The sequence below is a fragment of the Biomphalaria glabrata genome, chromosome 4 (genome assembly GCF_947242115.1).
Source record: "Biomphalaria glabrata chromosome 4, xgBioGlab47.1, whole genome shotgun sequence".
Lineage (NCBI taxonomy): Eukaryota > Metazoa > Mollusca > Gastropoda > Planorbidae > Biomphalaria > Biomphalaria glabrata.
The window spans coordinates 41,993,709-42,018,905 of record NC_074714.1 but is presented as its reverse complement, the minus strand read 5'-3'; the positions used below and the strand labels follow the sequence as shown (position 1 = coordinate 42,018,905).

Genomic DNA, 25,197 nt, shown 5'->3' with positions numbered 1-25,197 from the left:
AATGCGTTTCTGCAATAAATAATGCAAGAAAACGCTTTTGGCGTCGGGGCTTCGCCCCGAACTTCATTTATGGGTAATGAGTTGTAGATGTCAGGAGAATGCGTTTCTGCAGAGAAGAATGTAAGACAAGGCTTTTGGCGTCGGGGCTTTGCCCCGAACTTCATTTATGGGTAATGAGTTGTAGATGTCAGGAGAATGCGTTTCTGCAATGAAGAATGCAAGAAAACGCTTTTGGCGTCGGGGCTTCGCCCCGTACTCCATTGATGAATAATGAGCTGTACTTGTCAGGAGAGTGCGTTTCTGCAGTGAAAAAAGCAAGAAAACGCTTATGGGGTCGGGGCTTCGCCTCGAACTCCATTGATGAATAATGAGCTGTACTTGTCAGGAGAATGCGTTTCTGCAGTGAAAAAAGCAAGAAAACGCTTATGGCGTCGGGGCTTCGCCCCGAACTTCACCAGAGAACCTTATAGCGCTGCACCAGTTGTTTTGTTTTTCGCCGAAGGTTGAGAAATGATGCTTTTTTAATTCTCATATTTATATATATATTTTTATATATATATATATATATATATATATATATATATATATATATATATATATAAATATATATATATATATACACATATATATATGTGTGTGTGTGTGCGCGCGCGCGCGTGTGTGTGTGTGTGTGCGCGCGTGTGTGTGTGTGTGTGCGCGCGCTCTGTATGCACGTTTATGCGTAGGGTTAGGGTTTGGAAAAAAATCGCCCCCCCCCCCACTCCAAAGTTCTGGATCCGCTAGTGTGTCATTCTCACTTTGTTCATTTTTGTTTCAAAGCTTCGGACGTTCACAAAGAGATACCATTCTCACTTGGTTCACTTTGTTTCAAAGTTTTGGACGTTTCTTCAATAAATGAAGATTATTTATTCTTCTACCGGACGGCAAGGTACGAACTGACTAGCATCATGAAGATAGCGCATACCTTACGACTAGAGATACTCGATTGTAACAATTTGAACTCATTGCAGTTATGATTCACTTGTGTGAATGTCTTGTAATATTTAATATTGTGTCATCTTGAGAATGGTCAATAATAATAAGAATGTAATAGGAGGTCAATTTAAATAGTAAAAAAATAACATGATTATCTATAAATAGCGTCTAGATTGTTCTGACATATTTTTTTTACATAGCAACAAACTATAACATTATCTAACATCTAAAATCCTCATGCCCAGAAAATGAAACCTTTCCTTCCAATCACAATCTCAGATTCTATTTATACAAAGAGGATTACAATCTCAGATTCTATTTATACAAAGAGGATTACAATCTCGGATTCTATTTATACAAAGAGGATTACAATCTCAGATTCTATTTAAACAAAGAGGATTACAATCTCGGATTCTATTTATACAAAGATGATTACAATCTCAGATTCTATTTAAACAAAGAGGATTACAATCTCGGATTCTATTTATACAAAGATGATTGCAATCTCAGATGATTCTATTTAAACAGAGGATTACAATCTCAGATTCTATTTAAACAAAGAGGATTACAATCTCGGATTCTATTTATACAAAGATGATTGCAATCTCAGATGATTCTATTTAAACAGAGGATTACAATCTCAGATTCTATTTATACAAAGAGGATTACAATCTCAGATTCTATTTATACAAAGAGGATTACAATCTCAGATTCTATTTAAACAAAGAGGATTACAATCTCAGATTCTATTTAAACAAAGAGGATTACAATCTCGGATTCTATTTATACAAAGATGATTGCAATTTAAACAGAGGATTACAATCTCAGATTCTATTTATAGATGATTGCAATCTCAGATGATTCTATTTAAACAGAGGATTACAATCTCAGATTCTATTTAAACAAAGATGATTACAATCTCAGATTCTATTTATACAAAGAGGATTACAATCTCGGATTCTATTTATACAAAGATGATTGCAATCTCAGATTCTATTTAAACAAAGAGGATTACAATCTCAGATTCTATTTAAACAAAGATGATTACAATCTCAGATTCTATTTAAACAAAGAGGATTACAATCTCGGATTCTATTTATACAAAGATGATTACAATCTCAGATTCTATTTAAACAAAGAGGATTACAATCTCAGATTCTATTTAAACAAAGATGATTGCAATCTCAGATTCTATTTAAACAAAGAGGATTACAATCTCGGATTCTATTTATACAAAGATGATTACAATCTCAGATTCTATTTAAACAAAGAGGATTACAATCTCAGATTCTATTTAAACAAAGATGATTGCAATCTCAGATTCTATTTAAACAAAGAGGATTACAATCTCGGATTCTATTTATACAAAGATGATTATTATCTCAGTTTCGATGTTTCTTTTCCTCAGAGTGTTTTGATGAGACCTTGAAATAAATCTCTCTAAATAATGGCCACAGTCTTACCTGATGTGACTAGCTGTGGTAGCAGACCACATGTGGTAAGTACACGTTGTAGAATTCAATTTGTTAAAATCCCTAAATCAGGTTAATTACAATTACACTTATCCCCTATTGTTTTTTTTATCTTCTGCAAAGCTTTTTGTCTCAGCCAAATTGTCGCCCTTCATTGATTCTTTATATACTAATTGCTTCTTCTTCCTTATTCTATAGTTTGTACAAAATAATTTGTTAAAATTTACAAGTTGATGATTATGTGATTTGGTCTTAATATTGAAATCTGCGAGTTTTGCTTAAACTAGCTAAATAATTGCAAAACAACTTTTAAAAAATATTAGAAAGGCAGTTTTTAATGTAAAACCAGAAATGTCTAATTTAAGTCATTGGGTAACTTGCATGACTAGATTGACATAGAAACACATCTCATTCCATTTCATTTTCTATTTTGCTATAACGTCTGTATTTTATAAGATATGAAGATAATTTTTAAAGCATTTCGGATTTGCATATTTTAAAAAAAATCACATTTATTGCATTTCAAACTGTTTTGGATGAAAGCTACATATATTTTTAAAATCTTATTTCCATTGACAAGTCAAAGCATTGCTTAAGAAAAATATCTACTTGTAGTTTATCAGGTTCCAATTCTTCTTCTCATTTCTACATTACAAACTGAATCTATAAAAACGTTTGCTGACAACTCTACGTGTCAGGTGATTCTGAGACTCACTAAAGAGAAGCACTTTAAAAAATAATTCCAAAATAGTTCTTCGCAAGGACCGATGGTAGAGTATCTCCAGAAACATCTTCAGTGATGGCTGTAAAAGAAACTTTCAAAACTTTTTAGAATTTTCATATAATCCAACAAGGCAACTACTTCATTTTTGTAGTTTTTGAAGGGTATTGTCAATCAATTGGATGTCACTAATTGTACCTAGATAAGTGCCTAAAAAGAAATAGATGTGGACCACTAGCGGATCCAGAACTTTGGAGTGGGGGGGCGATTTTTTTCCAAACCCTAACCCTAACGCCCAGTAAACCCTAACCCTACGCATAAACGTGCACACACACACACACACACACACACACACACACAGGCACACACACACACACATATATATATAAATATGAGAATAAAAAAAGCAGCATTTCTCAACCTTCGGCGAAAAACAAAACAACTGGGGCTGCGCTATAAGGTTCTCTGGTGAAGTTCGGGGCGAAGCCCCGACGCCATAAGCGTTTTCTCGCATTCTTCACTGCAGAAACGCATTCTCCTGACCTGAAGCTCATTCTTCATACTATTAAAAAACGACCTTTCGAATAATGTTGTACTTGAAAAATATTCTAATTTGAATTTATAGGCCCATAACACATTGCAAATAAAACCGATTTGTTCCTTGAAAAGATAGGATACCCAACGTATTTAGATTTTTGCTTTGAAGATCGCCGCCGAAAAAAAACTTAAAACTTATTCGATAAATATTTTTCAAGAAAACTCTAGTATAAATTGTGAGTTATAGTCCCAAATTTATTTAGCTAGAAAAATATCAGATTGAAAAGGTTGGGAAAAGGTGACTATAAAAACGTTATTAGAGTTTAGAACTCATCTCAATCATGACTCTTATACTGAAAAATTTCGTTTGAATTCTAACTTTTCCAATGCAAAGTCTTTCTTAAAATACTTATGATAACTTCATGTGAAATTACAAAAACTCTGTCTGGAAATGGGAATGGCGGTAGAGTGCAAACGATTAATCCTCGCTCCTTTACTAATTTCTGCTAAAGATTGCATTTGGCATTAAAGAATAGGTATGGGGCAACTCGATATAAGAATTTAATTTATAGTATATATAAATTATATTAGTGACAGATTTTTTTAATTTTGTAATTTCTTAACTATAATACAAAAAGAAAAAGTATTGATTTGTCCGATGGGGGAAATGCGATTGCATGTATCGCCCCTCCCACCTGGTACAACCCTTTTTCATTTAAATTTACTAATGATACAATTTGAGATTAGAGTGTGGTACGACATATTTACAATGGGTCACATATGAATACCTAGTTTATATTATATAGATATTCAACTAATTTTATTCACAAACTATGATTCTCCACAAAAATAGGACCGCCCCCCCAGCACTCAGAGAACTAGAGTGGGGAGGGCCGTACATGCAATCGCCCCCCCCTCACCCCACCGAATCGGCCAAAATACCAGAAAGGGAGAAACATAATATAAAATTTATATATTAATTCAACTAATTTTGTTCACAAACTATTATTTGTCCATAAAAACGGACCGCCCCCCCCCCCCACTCAAAGGGTTTAGGTGGGAAGGGCAGAAGAGGTATTCGTCCCCCCCCCCCACACACCAAATCGGCAAACAGGGAACGACATAATATAAAGATCGGTTAAAATATCAATAACAAGTTACAAGCATATAGATATTTAATTGATTTGTTAGCAGGCTGTGATTTCTACCAATAAATTGGACCGCCCCCCCCCCACTCGAAAGTGTAGGGGGGGGAGGGATTGATACCATCGCCCCCTCCCGACCCCACCAAATCGGCCAACATACTAGAGGGGGGGGGCGAAATAATCTAAAAATAGGTTGAAATATAAATAATTAGTATATATTTTTAACATAAGTAATGAATTCGTATACAAAATTGTGTGAATCCTATACTAAAGTTCGTCCGCCCCCCCCCCCTTTGGGGGGGGGGTCGGCCGAGTGGGGGGGGCGATCGCCTTTACCGCCCCCCCCCCCCTGGATCCGCCAGTGATGTGGACGACTAATCTGGTTGTGTAGGCTGTAGGCGTAGTTAGGAATTCGGCTTGACCTCTTTGGGCGCCCCTGCATTTTGACATTCGACATCATGACATGACATAATGGCGTAATACTTAATATTTAATGTAAAACACTGATTTGGGGGCCCCCATCAAGTGGGGTCCCAGGGGGATTTTCAAATTTCCCCTCCCCCACCATAGTAGGGCCTACAAGCTAATAAACAAAGGTGTGAACGTTGAAGAGACCAGGCGAGAGATGTGAGACAGCAAGGCGTTTTGTTTTCTTAGAGTGAGTTTTGTTGAAAGTGTTCAGGATAGCATAATTTGATATGTGTTTCTACAATCATAAATATTGAAAGCTATGTACGCTATGTAGACTACGTAAGCTATGTAATCTATATCGGTTATATAAGCTATGTAGGCTATGTAAGCTATGTAGGCTATGTAAGCTATGTAATCTATATCGGTTATATAAGCTATGTAGGCCATGTAAGCTATGTAGGCTATGTAAGCTATGTAATCTATATCGGTTATATAAGCTACGTAGGCCATGTAAGCTATGTAGACTACGTAAGCTATGTAATCTATATCGGTTATATAAGATACGTAGGCCATGTAAGCTATGTAGACTACGTAAGCTATGTAATCTATATCGGTTATATAAGCTACGTAGGCCATGTAAGCTATGTAGACTACGTAAGCTATGTAATCTATATCGGTTATATAAGCTACGTAGACCATGTAAGCTATGTAGACTACGTAAGCTATGTAATCTATATAGGTTATATAAGCTACGTAGGCCATGTAAGTTATGTAGACTACGTAAGCTATGTAATCTATATCGGTTATATAAGCTACGTAGGCCATGTAAGCTATGTAGACTACGTAAGCTATGTAATCTATATCGGTTATATAAGCTACGTAGGCCATGTAAGCTATGTAGACTACGTAAGCTATGTAATCTATATCGGTTATATAAGATACGTAGGCCATGTAAGCTATGTAGACTACGTAAGCTATGTAATCTATATCGGTTATATAAGCTACGTAGGCCATGTAAGCTATGTAGGCTATGTAAGCTATGTAGGCTATGTATGTAGGTTACGTAGACTATGTAGGCTTTGTAAGCTATGCAGGCTATGTAGGCTATATAGACTATGTAGGCTATGTAGGCTAGGATATGTAGGCTATGTAAGCTATGTAAGCTATATAAGCTATGTAGGCTATGTAAGTGTTATGTAGGCTATGTAAGTTTTATGTAGGCTAAGTAAGTGTTATGTAGGTTATGTAGGCTATGTAGTCTGTGTAAGCTAAGTAAGCTATGTAAGTGCTATGTAGGCTATGTAGGCTATGTAAGTGTTATGTAGGCTATGTAAGTGTTATGTAGGCTATGCAAGCTATGTAAGTGTTATGTAGGCTATGTAGGCTATGTAAGTGTTATGTAAGCTATGTAAGTGTTATGTAGGCTATGTAGCCTATGTAAGTGTTATGTAGGCTGTGTAGGCTATGTAAGTGTTATGTAGGCTATGTAGGCTATGTAAGTGTTATGTAGGCTATGTAAGTGTTATGTAGGCTATGTAAGTGTTATGTAGGCTATGCAAGCTATGTAGGCTATGCAAGCTATGTTTGCAAATAAAATTATATTCGGTTTTGTTTATAAAGAAGTTTGTTCAATTTTATTTAAAGTTCTTTATTAAGAATTTCATACTCCTACACCGGTCTACTAGATGTTTGGAGCTACAAACCAACGAGTATCATCAGTAGTGCTCGACCCTCTAACCTACTAAATTTGAAATAAATCATGTTATATCAGGTAGAACTTCAGAAGTAGGTCACAGACACACACACGTTGTAGGTAGGAAAGACTTGTGTGAGACAAGAACATTGTGTTCAATGCTCAATGTGCGCTAGTGTTTGTATGTGAGTACTCTTGGCCACCAAACAATATTTGTTAACCACTTATGGATTTGTCTTTAATTATTGGAAATAAAACTTGCTCCGATTCATCAAAAATGTACTTCTAACGTTCACGTGTTATGACCGGATGGATCTCTGTGCTGCTGAGCAAAAGGCATGAGTTCGAATCCTGGCCGAGAGGACTGGAGTATAGTCAAACAATAAAATCAACTCAAGCTGTAAATGGTACTAGGCTAGAGACATACCAAGACTCGTCTCATTTGTCTTCATTGCTTTTCATTGTTCGAGGAGTTAGCGAACAGAAAGATAAACTATCTGGCTAAGCTGTCGTTTGGTTCGCTAATGTGGGTGGCTTCTAACCGAGTCAAGGCGACACTATTTGGTGACACATAATAGTAACCTAAGTAGCACGTCAGACACAGTTGAGCTAATTCTCTGTGATCTCTTCTCTACCCACCTGTGGTCCCATCAGGGGCATATGCCACCAACCAGCTTCCTCCAGGCGTCTCTGTTCTAGGCTAGTCTCTCTGTGCCCTCTTTGATCTGCCCTAAGTTAGTTAACTGAATGGTAACTTCCCCTGTAAACTAGTATATTACTATTATATTTATGTTTAAGTGATATGCGTATTATCCTACTCTGCGAGTTCGAAAAAAAAATATGATCTCTAAGAAAAAAATGGTTTATTCTGTAAACTTGAGAATGTCGTTTCTATCGGTTATTGGAATGCTCACATTTTCCCATACCGAGGGAGTTCAATTATAAGGCATGTCAGTCAAAGTCTATAAGGGAAGTAAGCAGGCATGCTTTTTACTCTGCTCAACAAGTTCTGAATCCTGACCTCTAGCTCGTTTCCAAAATTACAACAGGGCGTGGCCAGCCATCATTAGGTCAAGTCAATTGTCCCCTACTTGAACCTGATCCTATCTGACTCAATGTCATAATTTACATGCCTGACAGTTACATCTATGTTGAAGTGTATATTCTACATAAGTCTGGATATAACTTGCCTATTTTGAACACGTTGATTCACACACTCATATGCTATTAAAGTCAATCAAGTTTTTGCGCCATGTTAGACAATTACTTGTTCAACTTTTCTCTTTCAATCTTTGAGTGTGCCAGAGCCGACACACACTGTGTGATGCCCTGCAGAGTGTTTCAAAACTGTATACTTTTTTTTTAGAAAATTAAAATGTCCTAGTGATCAAAATGAGTTGAGTTTTTTTCTGTTACCGTGTCGTCGTATTACTAGGGACGACAACTTATTTCAGTTGTGTTGTGGAATTACTAGGGACGACAACTTATTTATATCATCGAATCCACCTACAGAGATGACAACGTAATTGTATAAAATCTCTTTTTCAGAGATTTGCTCTGTTGTTGTTTTTCATCCTACCATGAAATGTTTTTGAAAGTGATTCTTTCTCATGACCTTTTAATTTTGTTCAATATTTCAGTGTATCACAATTTTTTTAAACTCAGTAAAGTACAACATCTATAGCATAGAATCTTCTATCCTTACCATACATATATGTTGTACCTTTTTTTTTTATTTATTTGGCATTCAACCAATTTCATCTTTTTTTTTTCAATCTTTATCTGTTCTTTCTATTTTTTTTTTCATTACTATCTATTTTTTTTTTCTTTGTTCCCTCTATCCCAAGACCTATCGTTTCATTTTCTTATAACTACATTTTTTCTTCAACACTCCTTAGAACCGAGGGAGGAACAAATTAGACATGCTCCAAGAGAAAAACGAGACCCCCCCCCCCACCCCAAAAAAAAAAATTTTTATTTATCTTTCTTTTCTTTCTTCAAATGGGGTCATACCGGGCATGACTCACGCGAGATAACTCTTGCACCAAGGGCAGACAACTGATGGTGCACTCCTAGTCTGTCCACAACATCGTAACCTACTGTAAAGGCAATGTTAAAGTCATAACACGGGGCGTCACTGACGTAGCGTAAGGGAGGAGGGGGGGCAGGGATGGGGAGCGGTTTCTCTTGCGTAAAATTTGGCTCTAGCTTCTCTGACATTTCAAATAATTACAGGGATTGTTAGATCTGATTGTTTACGCTAGTCTTACATTTTAGTGAGTGAGTGTGGAATTTACAAATGACCCCAATGAATCCTTGAACTCTGGCTTCCATTAAAGCTGGCATTTTGTGTATTCATATTTGACGTGCTTTCAACGTAGGTCAATCATTATATTTCAGATTTCTTCGCCTGTCCATCTTCGTCAGGCTAGGCTTTTTTATATAAAAAAAAAAACAAGAATTATGGACATATTAAAAAAAAAAAAAAGGATAACCGAACACAGACAGCTGGCCGTTAATAAACTAATCAATCAAATTGACCAAATCTTCGTTTTTAGCTATCGTTTGAATTCTTCAGAAGAAATTTTTTTTTAGCTTAGACCTAGCATTAGTGCAAGTTATTTGGTATTGAAAATAAACAAGGTATCATGTTACACACACACACACACCTGTTTGCCCTTCTCTTTACACCTCCTTCTTCCTTTTCTCACTCTTAGCCTTTCTTCTTCCATCACTCTCTCTCTCTCTCTCTTTGTTTTTTTTTCCTATCGCTCTATTACTCCCTTGGTTATTATCCCTCCCCTCTCTCCTTCTATCTCTCTATTCCTCTACCATGCAACGAACAAAACGTAATTTAGATTATGGCTCATGTCCTATCAATGTCCTCTAGAGCCTTTAGAAGTTGTGTTCTTTTTTTCTGAGATGTTGGGAGGAGGGGGGGGGCGGATGGATCGATCCATGCTAATTCTTACCCAAGATGTAAACACGAATTATGGGATTATAATGGCGACTGTGTCTCCACTTTAGGCGTTGCTCTCTATAGATGTACACTGCGTCTGCCTCTCTCCGTGACGTAAATAGTTCCCCAAGAGATAAACACCGATGTTTCCATTGTTTACATCACATGGGAGTACCACTGTACTGGCAGTATTCCAAGTGAGCAGAGCCAGGAGGTCGAGTTGGCGAGGAGAGTGGGTTTGAGACCTAGATATAACTTTATGTTTCTATACACTCTTTCTATTGACTCTCTCGACTTATTTTTTTTTTTCTGCGACCCTTTCAAAAATGTTTCGGTTGTTACACTTCATTTATGCTTCTTGTATTTAGGAGCTGCCAATGAGAGCTGAGAATTGTGTAGTGTAATGAACGAAACATTTGGTGAGATAGAAACTGAGCAGAAACATTTAAAGGAGAAATGTTTGCTGTTTAGTCAAAATGTATGGGTTAATATACTCTCTAAGCAAACTCTGTGGGTGGGTGTGTGCGTGTATGTGTGCGTGTTGGAGCTCGCTCTCTTCTTTGATTTGAAGACGAGGCTTTGTTAATGCAAATTTGTTAACTCCAAATTTTTCTAATGCTGAACATGTGCTTCACATGGCAAACTATCTCATTAGAACAATTAAATCATGTATTTGCCGGACTAATGTCGAATTTAATTATTATTATTATTTACGTAAATCGAAGTTCAAACTATTCAGAGTGAGAGACAGATTGTAGGACTTAAAAGTAATTAGAATTGATAGAGCATCCTACAATCTAATATTTAATTAGCATTGATAGAGCATCCTACAATCTAATATTTAATTAATCATTCATCAATGTCATCTGTCTGTTGAACGAGCCCGAATTATTGACAACAGTTATTTGTCTCTATAGTTTAGAGAGTTAATGTGTCTATAAGGCATGTTTGAGAATTCGAACAATTAATAAGGAAGAACCAGTCTTTTCTTAATTTTGACAGACGACTTCCATGTCTCACATGCATTGTTGCTGTTGGGATGACGATTGTGTTGAGAAGGTGAATTTTTTTGTCTCGAGTCCAATGGCTTGACTTGTCCAAATAGGCTGCAGCCTTTGGAAAATGCTCCCTGCCTTTCTTATTCGGCAAGCTACATCATGGTAGGCATCCCCATCATTTGTTATGATGCTGCCAAAGTAAGTGAACTTGTCCAACTCTTCAAGCATTAACTCCCCAAGTCTGACGGGGGCACCCTTTTGCCGTATATCACAATCGCAAAATTTTAGTCTTTTTCAAGTTTATGCGGAGGCCAATTTTGGGTGCCTCTCTGTGTAGGCTCTCCGTCATTTCTTGCATGCATTTATTTGCAGCCCTGAGTAGTGCAACGTCATCTGCGAAGTCCAAGTCCTTTCTTCGGTTTTGTTCATGCCATGGAATACCAAAGGCAGTCTGGTTCATTGTTCTCCTCATTATTTAGTCCATGGCTAGGAGGAAAAGGAAGGAAGATAAGAAGCACCCCTGTCTCACACCTGTCTCACCCCTGTCTCACACCTGTCTCGATGCTTAAAAACCCTCAGTTGCTCCTTCTTCTGTTTTAAGGCAGCAACTAGATTGACTGTATAGGTGTCGTAGAATCTGGACGAATTTTTCTGGGATGCCGTATTCTCTAACTATTTTCCATAGTGATTCTCGGTGGACACTATCAAACGCTTTCTTAAATTCTACGAAACTGTTGGTACTCCAGACTTTGTACTATGATATTTCGTAGGACAAAGGTCTGCTCTGCACATGATCTTCCTTTTCGGAAGCCTGTTTGTTCTTCTCTGAGTCTGTCATCTACAGACTGTTAAAGCCGTCTCAACAGAACAGTGCTGAAAACTTTGCCCGGGCCAAAGAGGAGAGTAATGCCCCTCCAAATGTTGCAGGATTTTACTGTGTTTATAATACATTCCGAAAATCTGCAATCTTTAATGGAAAAGGACATCGACCATTTATAGGCTCCTTTTAGGTAAAGACACAGAATCTCTTTGTTTAAAAAAAAAATAGACTAGCCACGGTATGTCCATTATTGTTAGAATGTTTTGTTTCGTGTAATGCACACATTGTAGGACAAATGTCTCTTATGGATAATATAGATTATTATTATCATGATCAATAAAAGGATTTCTGATATATCTCCGTTCGTTTTGTGTTGTAACAATGGGGCCTGCCCAATTTCTGTTCCAAATGGCAGCTTAGCATACGAAATGTAAGGAACTAACATAGGTCTAGATTTCTGCTTGTGTAAGTTAAAATAAAGAGCTAGATCTACTTTGTTTTTACACGTTAGGAGATCGTTTTTATCAGTAGCGGCCTTATGGGGTGGCAAGTGGGGCAACAAACTTGATCATTACAAATTTTCCTAATAAAATCCGATTGCACGTCGATGTTTATATACAAAATAAACTCTTTGGATGGCTTGCTTCCGCCTGTGTTTTATATGCTACTGTTCGTAGACATCGTACGGCCATGGGAGTATTTAAAAAAAAAAACTTTTTCAACTTGAAAGAAAAATGTTTTATGCTGGACAATTACAATACAGTATATAATGTGTTTAAGCGGCCAATAGTAGGCTAACAGTACCCACGTAATGTTCTATGTTTTGTAACAAAACTAAGGCCCACGAGCGTTAGAGGCGGACATACTGAATTGTTATTGTTACAGCGTTAGAGAAGAATTAGCCCGTTAGCGTGATGTGGTACGGTACATTTAGTCTACTATTACGGCTCAGGGCCCCGCACAAGACACTCGCCCAGGGCCCCGCGCACTGCTAAGGCCGCCCCTGGTTCTTATGACAAAGACACTTGAAGCTAATCAGATTTAAACAGGATGTCGCTATTTATTCTCACCCTTACCTCTCTTTCAAAAAGAGGCACACAAAAAAAATCCAAGTTGATTGCACGTGTTTCGGAATCAAAAAAATAATAAACAAACAGAATGTGCTATGTATTTCAACCCTAACCTACATATTGTTTACCGAAGATCTTGTTGGAAATTTTATTATTAGTTATTCCCGTCATTATTCAAGTTGATATTATTGGATCAAATAAAAATATTATATTTAAAAAATCAACAAAAAGATTTTCCCACGATGCCAGATTTTTATGCATCTCACGTCTAGGAAATGTACGTTTAGATTGATTATCTGTGAGTTCGCTGGTAGTGTGAAGACTTTTTTTTTAATGCTATTTTTTTTTTTAAAGACTTGGTTTTGTATACCTGTGCACTCAATATGCACGTGTTGAGATTTCTGACTTTTATTGCAGGGGTTCCACAGTTATGGTTCCTGGAATACGTTTCATTCAGTATGGATATTTTTTGGAGGGATATTCAAGGATATAAATAAAATATAGTTTAGTCGTTAACCTTTTTAATACTGATTTCTTATTGGTTTTTTAATTTTATTATATGAGTACATTTCACTCAGATGCAACTATATTTATACTTGTTAGTTCTAACTACGTACGACTGTTTTTCAGTTTCAGTTTATATTTTCACATTATAGCATTTTTTTTTTTACAAAGTTAATATCAACTCACTCTGTCTGTGTGGTAAAAAGTTTGTACACATTATTTCTCCCACACCCAATCTCGGATCAAGTTGAAATTTTTCAAAATTATTTCTTGTACCTGACAAAACAAGAATCAATAAATAAAAAATAAACAGTTATTTAATTAGCACAATTGCCATTGATCATGTCATTGATTATTTTGTTTGGTATCGAACTAGGATAATACAGATGTGGTGGTATAAGTGGAATTAGTTCCCTTGAGGAGGCTTGAGCCCCGAGTTCGAATTCTAGTCGCACACACTTTTTTTAAATCCATTTTAAAAGCAATCACGGTAACAGTAACAAGATACCTGCTAATTAGTGATCCAAGAAAAAAGAAAAAAATAGTAATGATTATTTTTATTGTAAAGGAATATCCAATGTGTGCATTATGTAGGCCTAATTTTATTAGATTTGATGCACTCCTGACAAAGTTTGAGGACCTTGACTTCTTCGCTCACTTCTGATATAGCATTTTAAAAAAAAAAACAAGATTAAATTAACCAAAAAAAAACCCATTTACGTGGAGAAATGACGTATTTTAGAACTGATGAGTAAGACAGGGATAGAAATCTGTGGAAGAAATAGTTTCCTGTTTCAAATCTTGCTAAGAAGTAAATACGCGTAGGCATTCAAGTCTTTTAGATATATATAGTTTGGTTTACAAACTTATGCATCTACCTAAAGACCTATTATTGATTGACAACCTGAATGCTTATAATGTATTAAATTACATATTCTTTATTAATAGAGTGTAGAGGTAAAGCCTGCAGCGCCTCCAAATAAAGAAAAAAAATGGAGGAGTTGTGAAAGCAAAAGACAAAGCCAAGAAAGCTGTATTAAATGGGCAACCTGATAAAAAAAAATCAGGACCTCTGTATACCTTAGACAGCAAAAAAAAAAAACGTAAAACTTCCTAGAGCTCCAAAGTGTCCACGTCAAAGTGTGAACAGAAATAATAAGCTTGACCAGCATGCATTGATTAAATATCCTTTAACAACTGAGTCTGCCATGAAAACAATAGAAGCCAACAACAATCTAGTGTTTATTGTGGACATGAGAGCCAACAAACACATGATACAAATGGCAGTTAAGAAGTTGTTCGTTATAGATAGTTCCAAAGTTAATACTTTAATCAGGCCAGGGTGTGAAAAGAAAGCTCGTGTTCACTTGGCTTCTGATTATGATGCATTGGATGTTGCTAACAACATTGGCATCATCTAAAAAAAAAATCTAAATGACTTATGATGATGAAAAAATAAATAATTTATTAAAGGATGAGATCAGTTTGGCTAACAAGGTGAGAAAAAGTATAGCTACTATAGGACATTCTTCTTCTTCGTCATTCTCATTTTTATATTGGAGCGTTCAGATGAAGAAACCAATACATGAGATGAACTGCGCAGTGGTTTCCAAATCAGAGAGCTCTCCATATAGTTTTCTTTCTATTGGGGTGTTTTGGGGCCAGTACAGGCCTCTTGATAAAGTGAACAGTTTTGAAGGACATGATCAGCATTCTCTGGTAACACTCCACATGGGCAGATTTCAGTGGCTCCAATTTTGGACATTCAATAAGGTAGTTGTGGGGAAGAAAAATGACGTCTACTGAGTAATTATGGTCATGTCTTCGATTCCGAAGGTTAAGTTAACTGAGTAGGGAGAATCTATTTACTTTAAAAGGGGGAAGCCTTTGATTTTTTAAAAGTTGGTTGTTTTTTTTTTTTGGGGGGGGGGAGCTTGAGTGGCCTCTTATTAGTTAAAAGGTCATGGCGGTAATTAAATCATTTATTAAACCTTTGTATTTTATTTTCGATATTTCTCCAAAAAGCCTCAGTCCTTATATAAAGTATTAATAGAAATAGCACAAAAATAAGACTTCTATATTTCTGTTAAATCTCGAAGCATTCTAAGTATATTTTCTTTCTATTTCCTTAAATAAAAACAGAAAATATCTGTCGGAATGTGTGTGTAAAAACTTTCTAAGAACAAAATGAAATCAAAATTATTCGGGAGCTCGCCATTGTGGACACTTTCAAAAGTGAACTAATAAAAGCAAATGTTTTTTTTGTTTTCTTTTTCTATTTCTCTCGAAAACACTAGATATCTAGATATTTTTAAGGGCCTATTTCTTGTTTGTTTGTTTGGGGTTGTGAGGAAAGCAAAAGAGAGCCTTTTGAATGTATCAATAGTAAATCGAGAAGTCCGGAATAAAATAATAATTAAAAAAAAACACCTGCTTATCCAGGGTAAAGAACTCCGCACTTAGCGCTATATCTCTCAATAATTTAGAAGCTATTTTCCTTATTCGATACCAAACAAAATAATTAATTACCAATAACAAATTGACTAAAAAAGGGTTATTTTATTTTTATTGTTCCATATTTTTTATATTAAAATAAATAATGGTTAAAAGTTTCAACTTGATCCTAGAAGGGGGGTGGAAAAAATAAGGTGTTCAATTATCTAAAGGGATGAAACTCTACATATTTACCCCTATATGTCCATACTGAAGGATTAATTTCCCTTGTTGGTATCAATCAAAATAATTAGTCTCCAATAATTACTTGACTAATTGGTTAGGTTTTTTTTTATTGATAATTGATTCATGTCTTGTCTATGCCAAAAAATAATTGTGCAAAATTTCAACTTGATCCGAGAATGGGTATGGCAGAAATAACGTGGACAAACATGTTTACAAGACAGAAAGACAAACAGATAGACAAACATGCAGGGTTCATATAAGCTTTGTATAAAAACCAAGAAGTTTAAAAAAAAAACAACTCTTAAGCTTAAACACTGATTCGGCTTTGGAATATCGTAGACGTCTCTGTACCGGACCCCACTTCAGAACAAAAAAGATCTTGGTCTTATGTTTGGACACACATAGTATGTTCTTCAACGACTGACCTCAGACACTTTACACTCTACAGCAGCTATGTCCGAACTGAAGTGCGCGAGCTAAACATCCGTCCCATGTCGCTGTGTCCGTCCCTTCGAGACGTTTGACAACATTGCATACAGAAGTCACAGAGGCGCGATTCTATTAGATTGAACGATTTTGTTTTACAAACCTTATATCAACTCACTCTATCTGTCTGTCTGGTAAAAAACTTACATCAACTCACTCTGTCTGTCTGGTAAAAAACTTACATCAACTCACTCTGTCGGTAAAAAACTTACATCAACTCACTCTGTCGGTAAAAAACTTAATCAACTCACTCTGTCTGTCTGTCTGGTAAAAAGTTTGTAAGAGTTATTTCTCCCACACCCAATTTCGGATCAAGCTGAAAAATTATTTTTTTTAACCTGACAAAACAAAAATCGATAAAAAAAAATTAAACAATTAGTTAATTAACTTTTGGGAATTAATTATTTCGTTTGGTACCGTTTGGAAAGAAGTTGTACTTGACTGATACGTTGGTATAAGTTGAATTAGTCCCCTTTATACTTTGCAGGTCGCCTCTTAAAATTTGAAACCAACAATAGATAACTATAAAACCTTCTATTTTCATAAGCACCTGTGTCCTGGCACATTGACTAGTACATTTACCCTAAGAGGCTAAGGATGTTTGAGCCCCCGAGTTGGAATAAAGGTCTTTCTTTTTTTTTTTAAACGCCTTAAAAGAGATCGGTACTAGAGATGGGAAACGAACCGAACCCGAACCGAACGAACCGAACTCGAACCTCACTTATGACCGAACCGAACCCGAACTTTGAAACTGCTTGGTACGAACCGAACCGAACGAACCCTCCTTTTCTTCACCGAACTAATTTTGCAATTTTTACTTCCCTTTTTAATATTTTGGGTTTAAAAAAAATTACTTAAATATTTTATTTAAATTCTAATGATTCCATTATACTTTGAAAACTTGGGAGGGGGTGGTGATGGTAGTTTGAAAAAAAAAAGCGGCGCGCTTTGATACCCATGGGTTTTTCCGTACGTGCCGACTCTCCCCTAACCTTGAATTTTCGCGGGCTGTTAGCAATATTGGTTTTGAGTCGAATAGGCGCCCTCTAATTAGATCTAGATCTAGATTCAAGTTCCTAGTAAGTAGAAAGTTGACATTAAAATATTGTCACTTTTATTTGAGATGGCTATTAGTTGAGAGTAGAATATTTTTTGCCGATTAGAGAGTGTAGATATAAATAAGTCCATTTGTGTTCTAGTTTAAAATAAATTTTAATTATCTTCTATTAAGTGATTTATTTTTACAAAATTGTGAAGTATTCTATATTGGAATATTATCAGTGGCTTAGCAAGGGTGGGGGAGGAGGGGGAGAAATGTAAAATACCCCCGGGCCCCCAAATTATTGTTTTTTTACAATAAATATTCAATATTACACAAAAATGCAGTGGCCCCCAAAGAGGTCCAGCCCCTCCCGGGCCCCCAAATGATGAAAAATTCCTATCTACGCCCCTGAATATTTTTACTATTATTGTGTTTTGCATTATTGATCATCAGTATTTTTAATGTAGCGTTTCTCAAACTTTGGGTCCTCTCCCGTGGGTGGCGATGGTTAGTACCTTGAATTGGGGGATGGGGAGACGCAAATTCTTGACAAAAAGGGGTGTCATAAAGTGTGTGTGTGTTTTTTCTGGTGGCGGTAAGAAGAGGTTAAGCGATTGATTGGTGTTTATGCATTAAGGATGATGAAATTAGCGTAATGCAAATGTGAAAGGGCAGACAATCTTGAGACATGAAAGAGTAAAGACGTTGTTTTGTGGTGACCTAGATTTTGTTTAAATATCAGTATATTTCATTAATATTACATCTCTATCTCAAGTTAAATATCAGTTTATTTCATTAATATTACATCTCTATCTCAAGTTAAATATCAGTTTATTTCATTAATATTACATCTCTATCTCAAGTTAAATATCAGTTTATTTCATTAATATTACATCTCTATCTCAAGTTAAATATCAGTTTATTTCATTAATATTACATCTCTATCTCAAGTTAAATATCAGTTTATTTCATTAATATTACATCTCTATCTCAAGTTAAATATCAGTTTATTTCATTAATATTACATCTCTATCTCAAGTTAAATATCAGTTTATTTCATTAATATTACATCTCTATATCAAGTTAAATATCAGTATATTTCATTAATATTACATCTCTATCTCAAGTTAAATATCAGTATATTTCATTAATATTACATCTCTATCTCAAGTTAAATATCAGTATATTTCATTAATATTACATCTCTATCTCAAGTTAAATATCAGTATATTTCATTAATATTACATCTCTATCTCAAGTTAAATATCAGTATATTTCATTAATATTACATCTCTATCTCAAGTTAAATATCAGTATATTTCATTAATATTACATCTCTATCTCAAGTTAAATATCAGTATATTTCATTAATATTACATCTCTATCTCAAGTTAAATATCAGTATATTTCATTAATATTACATCTCTATCTCAAGTTAAATATCAGTATATTTCATTAATATTACATCTCTATCTCAAGTTAAATATCAGTATATTTCATTAATATTACATCTCTATCTCAAGTTAAATATCAGTTTATTTCATTAATATTACATCTCTATCTCAAGTTAAATATCAGTATATTTCATTAATATTACATCTCTATCTCAAGTTAAATATCAGTATATTTCATTAATATTACATCTCTATCTCAAGTTAAATATCAGTATATTTCATTAATATTACATCTCTATCTCAAGTTAAATATCAGTTTATTTCATTAATATTACATCTCTATCTCAAGTTAAATATCAGTCTATTTCATTAATATTACATCTCTATCTCAAGTTAAATATCAGTATATTTCATTAATATTACATCTCTATCTCAAGTTAAATATCAGTCTATTTCATTAATATTACATCTCTATCTCAAGTTAAATATCAGTCTATTTCATTAATATTACATCTCTATCTCAAGTTAAATATCAGTATATTTCATTAATATTACATCTCTATCTCAAGTTAAATATCAGTATATTTCATTAATATTACATCTCTATCTCAAGTTAAATATCAGTATATTTCATTAATATTACATCTCTATCTCAAGTTAAATATCAGTATATTTCATTAATATTACATCTCTATCTCAAGTTAAATATCAGTATATTTCATTAATATTACATCTCTATCTCAAGTTAAATATCAGTATATTTCATTAATATTACATCTCTATCTCAAGTTAAATATCAGTATATTTCATTAATATTACATCTCTATCTCAAGTTAAATATCAGTATATTTCATTAATATTACATCTCTATCTCAAGTTAAATATCAGTATATTTCATTAATATTACATCTCTATCTCAAGTTAAATATCAGTTTATTTCATTAATATTACATCTCTATCTCAAGTTAAATATCAGTATATTTCATTAATATTACATCTCTATCTCAAGTTAAATATCAGTATATTTCATTAATATTACATCTCTATCTCAAGTTAAATATCAGTATATTTCATTAATATTACATCTCTATCTCAAGTTAAATATCAGTTTATTTCATTAATATTACATCTCTATCTCAAGTTAAATATCAGTCTATTTCATTAATATTACATCTCTATCTCAAGTTAAATATCAGTATATTTCATTAATATTACATCTCTATCTCAAGTTAAATATCAGTCTATTTCATTAATATTACATCTCTATCTCAAGTTAAATATCAGTATATTTCATTAATATTACATCTCTATCTCAAGTTAAATATCAGTATATTTCATTAATATTACATCTCTATCTCAAGTTAAATATGTGAATATTGTAATAACAGTTAGGCTATATTGAGTTGTTCACATAAGAACTTTATTTTAAAGTTTATTAAGTTTATATATTATTGTAAGGCTTGTCTTCGAGTCCGAAGATTAGATAGGAATGCAGTTTTTCCCATGTCTGCGCAGGCCCAGCTGTGACCTACATATTTTGCCACATCCAGGGCAAGCAAAACCACTGTTCGCAGGTGGTCGATTTAGTTTTTCTTTTCGCGTCTTCGTTTGTCCACGGAAGCGGGTTCTCTTTTGGTCTCAAATGTGTATCCCGCGGCCTTCGGGAGTGAACTCCAACTGATTCGTTTTAAGGCCGCATGCAACCAGCTGCTCTCTTCTATGTCAGCTAAGCAAATTTGACGCCTAAGCTGGTCTTTGAAGCGTTTCCGTGGGGCGCCTCTGTAACGTCGACCACCTTTTAGCTCACCAAAAAAAAAAGACTGCCTTTGGCATACGTTCGTCTCCCATACGGGATACGTGCCCTGCCCAGCGTAACTGTCGGACTATAAGAAGTCCATCTATACTATCCTTACCGGTAAAAATATAAAACGCCTATATTGGTTCAATTGTACTAGCTGTTTGTAAGCGACAAACCAACGACCAACTAACAAAGAGAGGGGGCATCGAAAAAAAAAGTTTTATTTTTATTGTAACTTATCTGAATATTAGTATAATTACATGTTTAAAAATTAAAATATATTAAGTGGAGATGTCATTTTATCTTCTAATAAGACCTTGTCAACTGAAGACTGCTTTTTGCGAGGCGCGTATGCACAATATGGGTCAAAACGTTTTGAAGAAAACATTTTAAAACATCTCCGCTAGTGTGATTCTTCTGCATTTTTTTTTGTCTCAGAATAGTCGAATTTCTTCCGTATATTGCAATTTATAATAGTGACGACTTATGTGTGAAAAAAAATCCTCGATAGAGACGTCTTTACACGAAGAATATTTCTTTAAAAAGATCACGCCCATTATAGAAGTACGTGCGCAATATGTAGGCCTACCTAGAATGTCCCTTGCATAATTCTATTGGCCAGGTCTGCCTCTTTATTATTAGATTTAATATGGCCCTCGACTTTTTTTATTATGATGAATAGTGCGTTCTGAAAGAAAGCACATCGATATTAGCCTTTTAAAAAAATTCGCTTAGCGCCGAGTCACGCCCTGACTTGAGCGAAAACCTGCCGCATCTTCATTTCTATCTCCATTAAAAATTTTTTACAACGCTTTAAATGTATGTAGGCAACATTATTTTGGCAAAAGTATTGCCCATAGGCCTATTATATATTGCAAAGTATTTGTTTTATGTAAAAATTCAAATAAAAAAGTTTTAACTAATAAATTGCATTAAACCTTATAACTTAATTTTGCTATTACATAATTTCATAACATCGAACCGAGCCGAACCCGAACTTTAGACATGACCGAACCGAACCGAACCCGAACTATACTCGTCATCGAACCGAACTGAACTCGAACTTAAATCTGACCGAACCGAACCGAACCGGAACTTTAAAAGTTGGGTTCGATTCCCATCTCTAATCGGTACCATCCATTCAGATAGCCCCATCTTGAGACAGCTAAAAGAATGAAATTGCGCTAAACAATCGCACAGATTTATTATTGTTAGTCTAGATCTATTACAAATTTAATGACTGATCTAAACTAACTACGCTTAATGTAAGTTGTTTTTTAAAAAAGTAATTTCTATATTGTTTTGTTAGCTTTATTGAGGGCACATGGCACCTGTGTGGTAAATGTACATGACGACAAGGGCTGGACAATATTTTTATATAGCTACTTTTATAGCGCTACTTTCATGCTTAAAGCATGCTCAGAGCGCTTTGGTCCAATCTAATTTGTGAACCGGTGGGGGGGGGGGGGGTGGGGGGAGGGGGTATCTAGTAGTTGGTTTTCCGTGCTTTAGGCGCTCAGTAAACACAACTCTGCCCGAGTCGGGTGTCGAACCTCGAGCCCCCTTCTAGGTAGCCAAGCCAAGCCAAGTTCAAGCGCACTTAGCCACTCGACCACGCTTCCCACTATTTGCTCTAGAAACATCTAAATGATGGACGTTATTTTGTTTGCACATATAAATTAATAATAATAATAATAATAATAATAATAATAATAATAATAAAGAATGTAAAAACTATATTTCCCTTGGTTTGATTACATTGTACTGTTGCTGGGTTTAGCGTGTTGAAGACTGAGATAACATTGTTTTAAATAAAATGATGCAGTAGCTTCTGGATGAGAAACTAGCTTACACCGATGGAATTATTTTTTCAAAGGGGTAAACAGAGCTCTATGGTGCAATAGCTCTACCTGTTGTATCCTGCTCTCCTTTAGAAGAGGTAGAGAAAGACGTGCTGGTCACGTGCCGACCGGGAAATAGATTAAAAAACAAACGTCTCAGTTAACGTTACTTTTGATGAGGGGTGGCCTCGTTTTGAAAAATTGAATCACTATTGACGTCATCGCTTCGTCACAGAAAGCCTCGACCTCCAAGAGCCTTGGCTTATTATTTCTGGCTCAGGTTTTCAAATCTCATCGGGGCAATCTAAGTAGAGATTAATGGATACTACTGTCTCAACATCCTCGATTGGCTGGAATCCATTTGTTTGTGTGTATCACGTGACGTTCTAATTCTCTATGATCTAAATGTCTTATTCCAGATTGTGTTGTTATTTTGTTTTGTTTTATTATGGAAAGTTCAGAAGTTTATGAATATTTGTTGCAAAATGCTTTTCTAGTTCCTCTTACATTCCGCCTTTCCAGCTTTCGAATCCCACTGCTAATACGTACCTTGGCAATAACGCAAACACATAGACCTATCTCTCTCTCTCTCTCTCTCTCTCACACACACACACACACACACATACACACACACACACACACACACACGAACGATCATCCAATTTTGTGCCAAAGACGTAATGATGAACAACAGACAGACAGTGAGCAAGATGTGTGTAAACAAGAGCTCACCACAGGGAGGAAAAGGGGGGAGGGAGGTAGCACGTGTAATTAAAGTTTATTTATGTTCGAATGCAGTGGAAGGTACGGAGGGGGGGGGAGGAGTTTGGGAGCTGGGGTGGCAGGGTATGAGCATAAAATGAAAGTTGGTACAAAACAGCTTTTGTTGTATTGATCAGATATTAACACAATGCTATCAGTAAATAAAATTTGATTTAGGGAAATACAATTATAATGTTGGGCTATAGGAAAAATAAATGATATGAACTTTAAGAATAATCTATCCATCCATCCATCCATCTATCTATCTATCTATCTATCTATCTATCTATCTATCTATCTATCTATCTATCTATCTATCTATCTATCTATCTATCTATCTATCTATCTATTTATCTATCTATCTATCTATCTATCTATTTATCTATCTATCTATCTATCTATCTATCTATCTATGTGTTTATCTATGTGTGTATCTATGTGTTTATTTGTATGTTAACATTTAAATACTAATAAGTAGCGTATGATAATTTTGTAAATTATCTAATTATTTATAACATGTGTTTAATTTTTTCCCATTTTCTCCTCTCCCCCCCCCCAAAAAAAAAACGAATCATCCACCTCTTCCTTTTACCATATAACTATGATAAGTATTCTGCAAGTCCTGTGATAACTTCTGGTCATAAAAAGATCATTCAAACATTTTTGAATTAAAATTGTTTGAATGAAACCAATGCAATTAAGAATAATTTCATTTAAATCAAGTTAAAGACTCACACTATATTGATTTCCTCTTTCCAAAGAGCCCGTGTCATATTAAGGATTACAGCAATGGACCAAGATGTCTCAAATGCACAGACAATTGCCCGGGCCTAGACCTGCATTACTTTAGGTAAGAGAAAGCAGCTAAAAGATGTGTTACCTATTTGTTGTGATTCTTATATTGACATGAAACTGACTTTATATTTTGATCATTCTGTTACTCTCTCTCTCTCTCTCTTTCTTTCTCTCTCTCTCCTATTCTATCTCTCTCTTCTTCTCTCTCTCTCTTCTTCTCTCCCACTCTGTCTTCCTCTCTCCCTCCCTCTCTTCATCTCTCACTCTATTTGACATGTAGACAGATGGAGGGACAGAATGGTTCAAAGTGACAGTTCGAGAACGTGTCCCACCATTTTGTATGACGTATTTACATCAGGATTGAAACACAAATATTTCTACAAATACGCACGTGTTTATTTCTTGTGAAAATCGCATAGAGATTAAAATCATCACATCTGCAGTTGACGTTCAACTGGCTCATATGTGTCCTTGATGTTTGTAGACGTTTCTTTGTCACATAGGTTGAAGATGTTTCTTTGTCACTTGAGTTAAAATATGTAGGTCACAGCTATTGAACACTCTCTCGTAATCTTCCGTCGCGAGACATTCAAGTTCGAACTCCAGTAAAGACTGAGAGTCTGAGAAATGGAACTTTGGGATTTTTTTTTTTACTTTTTGTGAGTCCTTCCAACTCTAATGGGTACCTGACCTTAGTTGGGGAAGTAAAGGCACTTATTCGTTGTGCAGGCCACATGACACCCTCGACAGCCCTAGAAACAGATAAGCTTTACATTTATCTACCCCCTTAGATCGCAAGGTCTGAAAGGGGTATTTTGAATTTCTTTTACCTCCAAAACAGGAGGCTGTGCGCAAATAAATAATTATGAAATATGTGGTGTGTGTTTTTCAAGTAGTAAGTAATCCTTTGATAATGAGAGATAGTCATTGTGTTAGCTATCAATCCCACGGTGCTCTCTCCTCTGTAGCTGGTTCATTCTATTTCAATAGGTCTTTTTTTTTTCCTTTGTTTCTTACGATCTCAAAAAATAGAGCAGCACAAATACTCAGTAGCACAAATACTCAGTAGCAATCAGATGGTTCACGTTCTGACGT

The 25,197-nt window shown here is 35.2% G+C and overlaps 1 protein-coding gene across 2 annotated transcripts in view; it reads left to right on the top strand.

Annotated features, from left to right (window-relative positions):
* LOC106052438 (testin-like) overlaps nt 1-25,197 on the top strand; it is a 65,550-nt gene that overhangs the window by 12,556 nt on the left and 27,797 nt on the right. Inside the window, exons 1-3 of one of the 2 annotated variants that reach the window (XM_056027168.1) lie at nt 830-928; nt 2,384-2,473; nt 24,069-24,157. In XM_056027168.1, the coding sequence (XP_055883143.1) occupies nt 2,423-2,473; nt 24,069-24,157 (140 nt within the window). In that variant the 5' untranslated portion in view covers nt 830-928; nt 2,384-2,422. Of the gene's footprint in view, nt 1-829; nt 929-2,383; nt 2,474-24,068; nt 24,158-25,197 lie in introns of those variants that run through there. The other variant, XM_013207828.2, reaches the window with a different exon arrangement.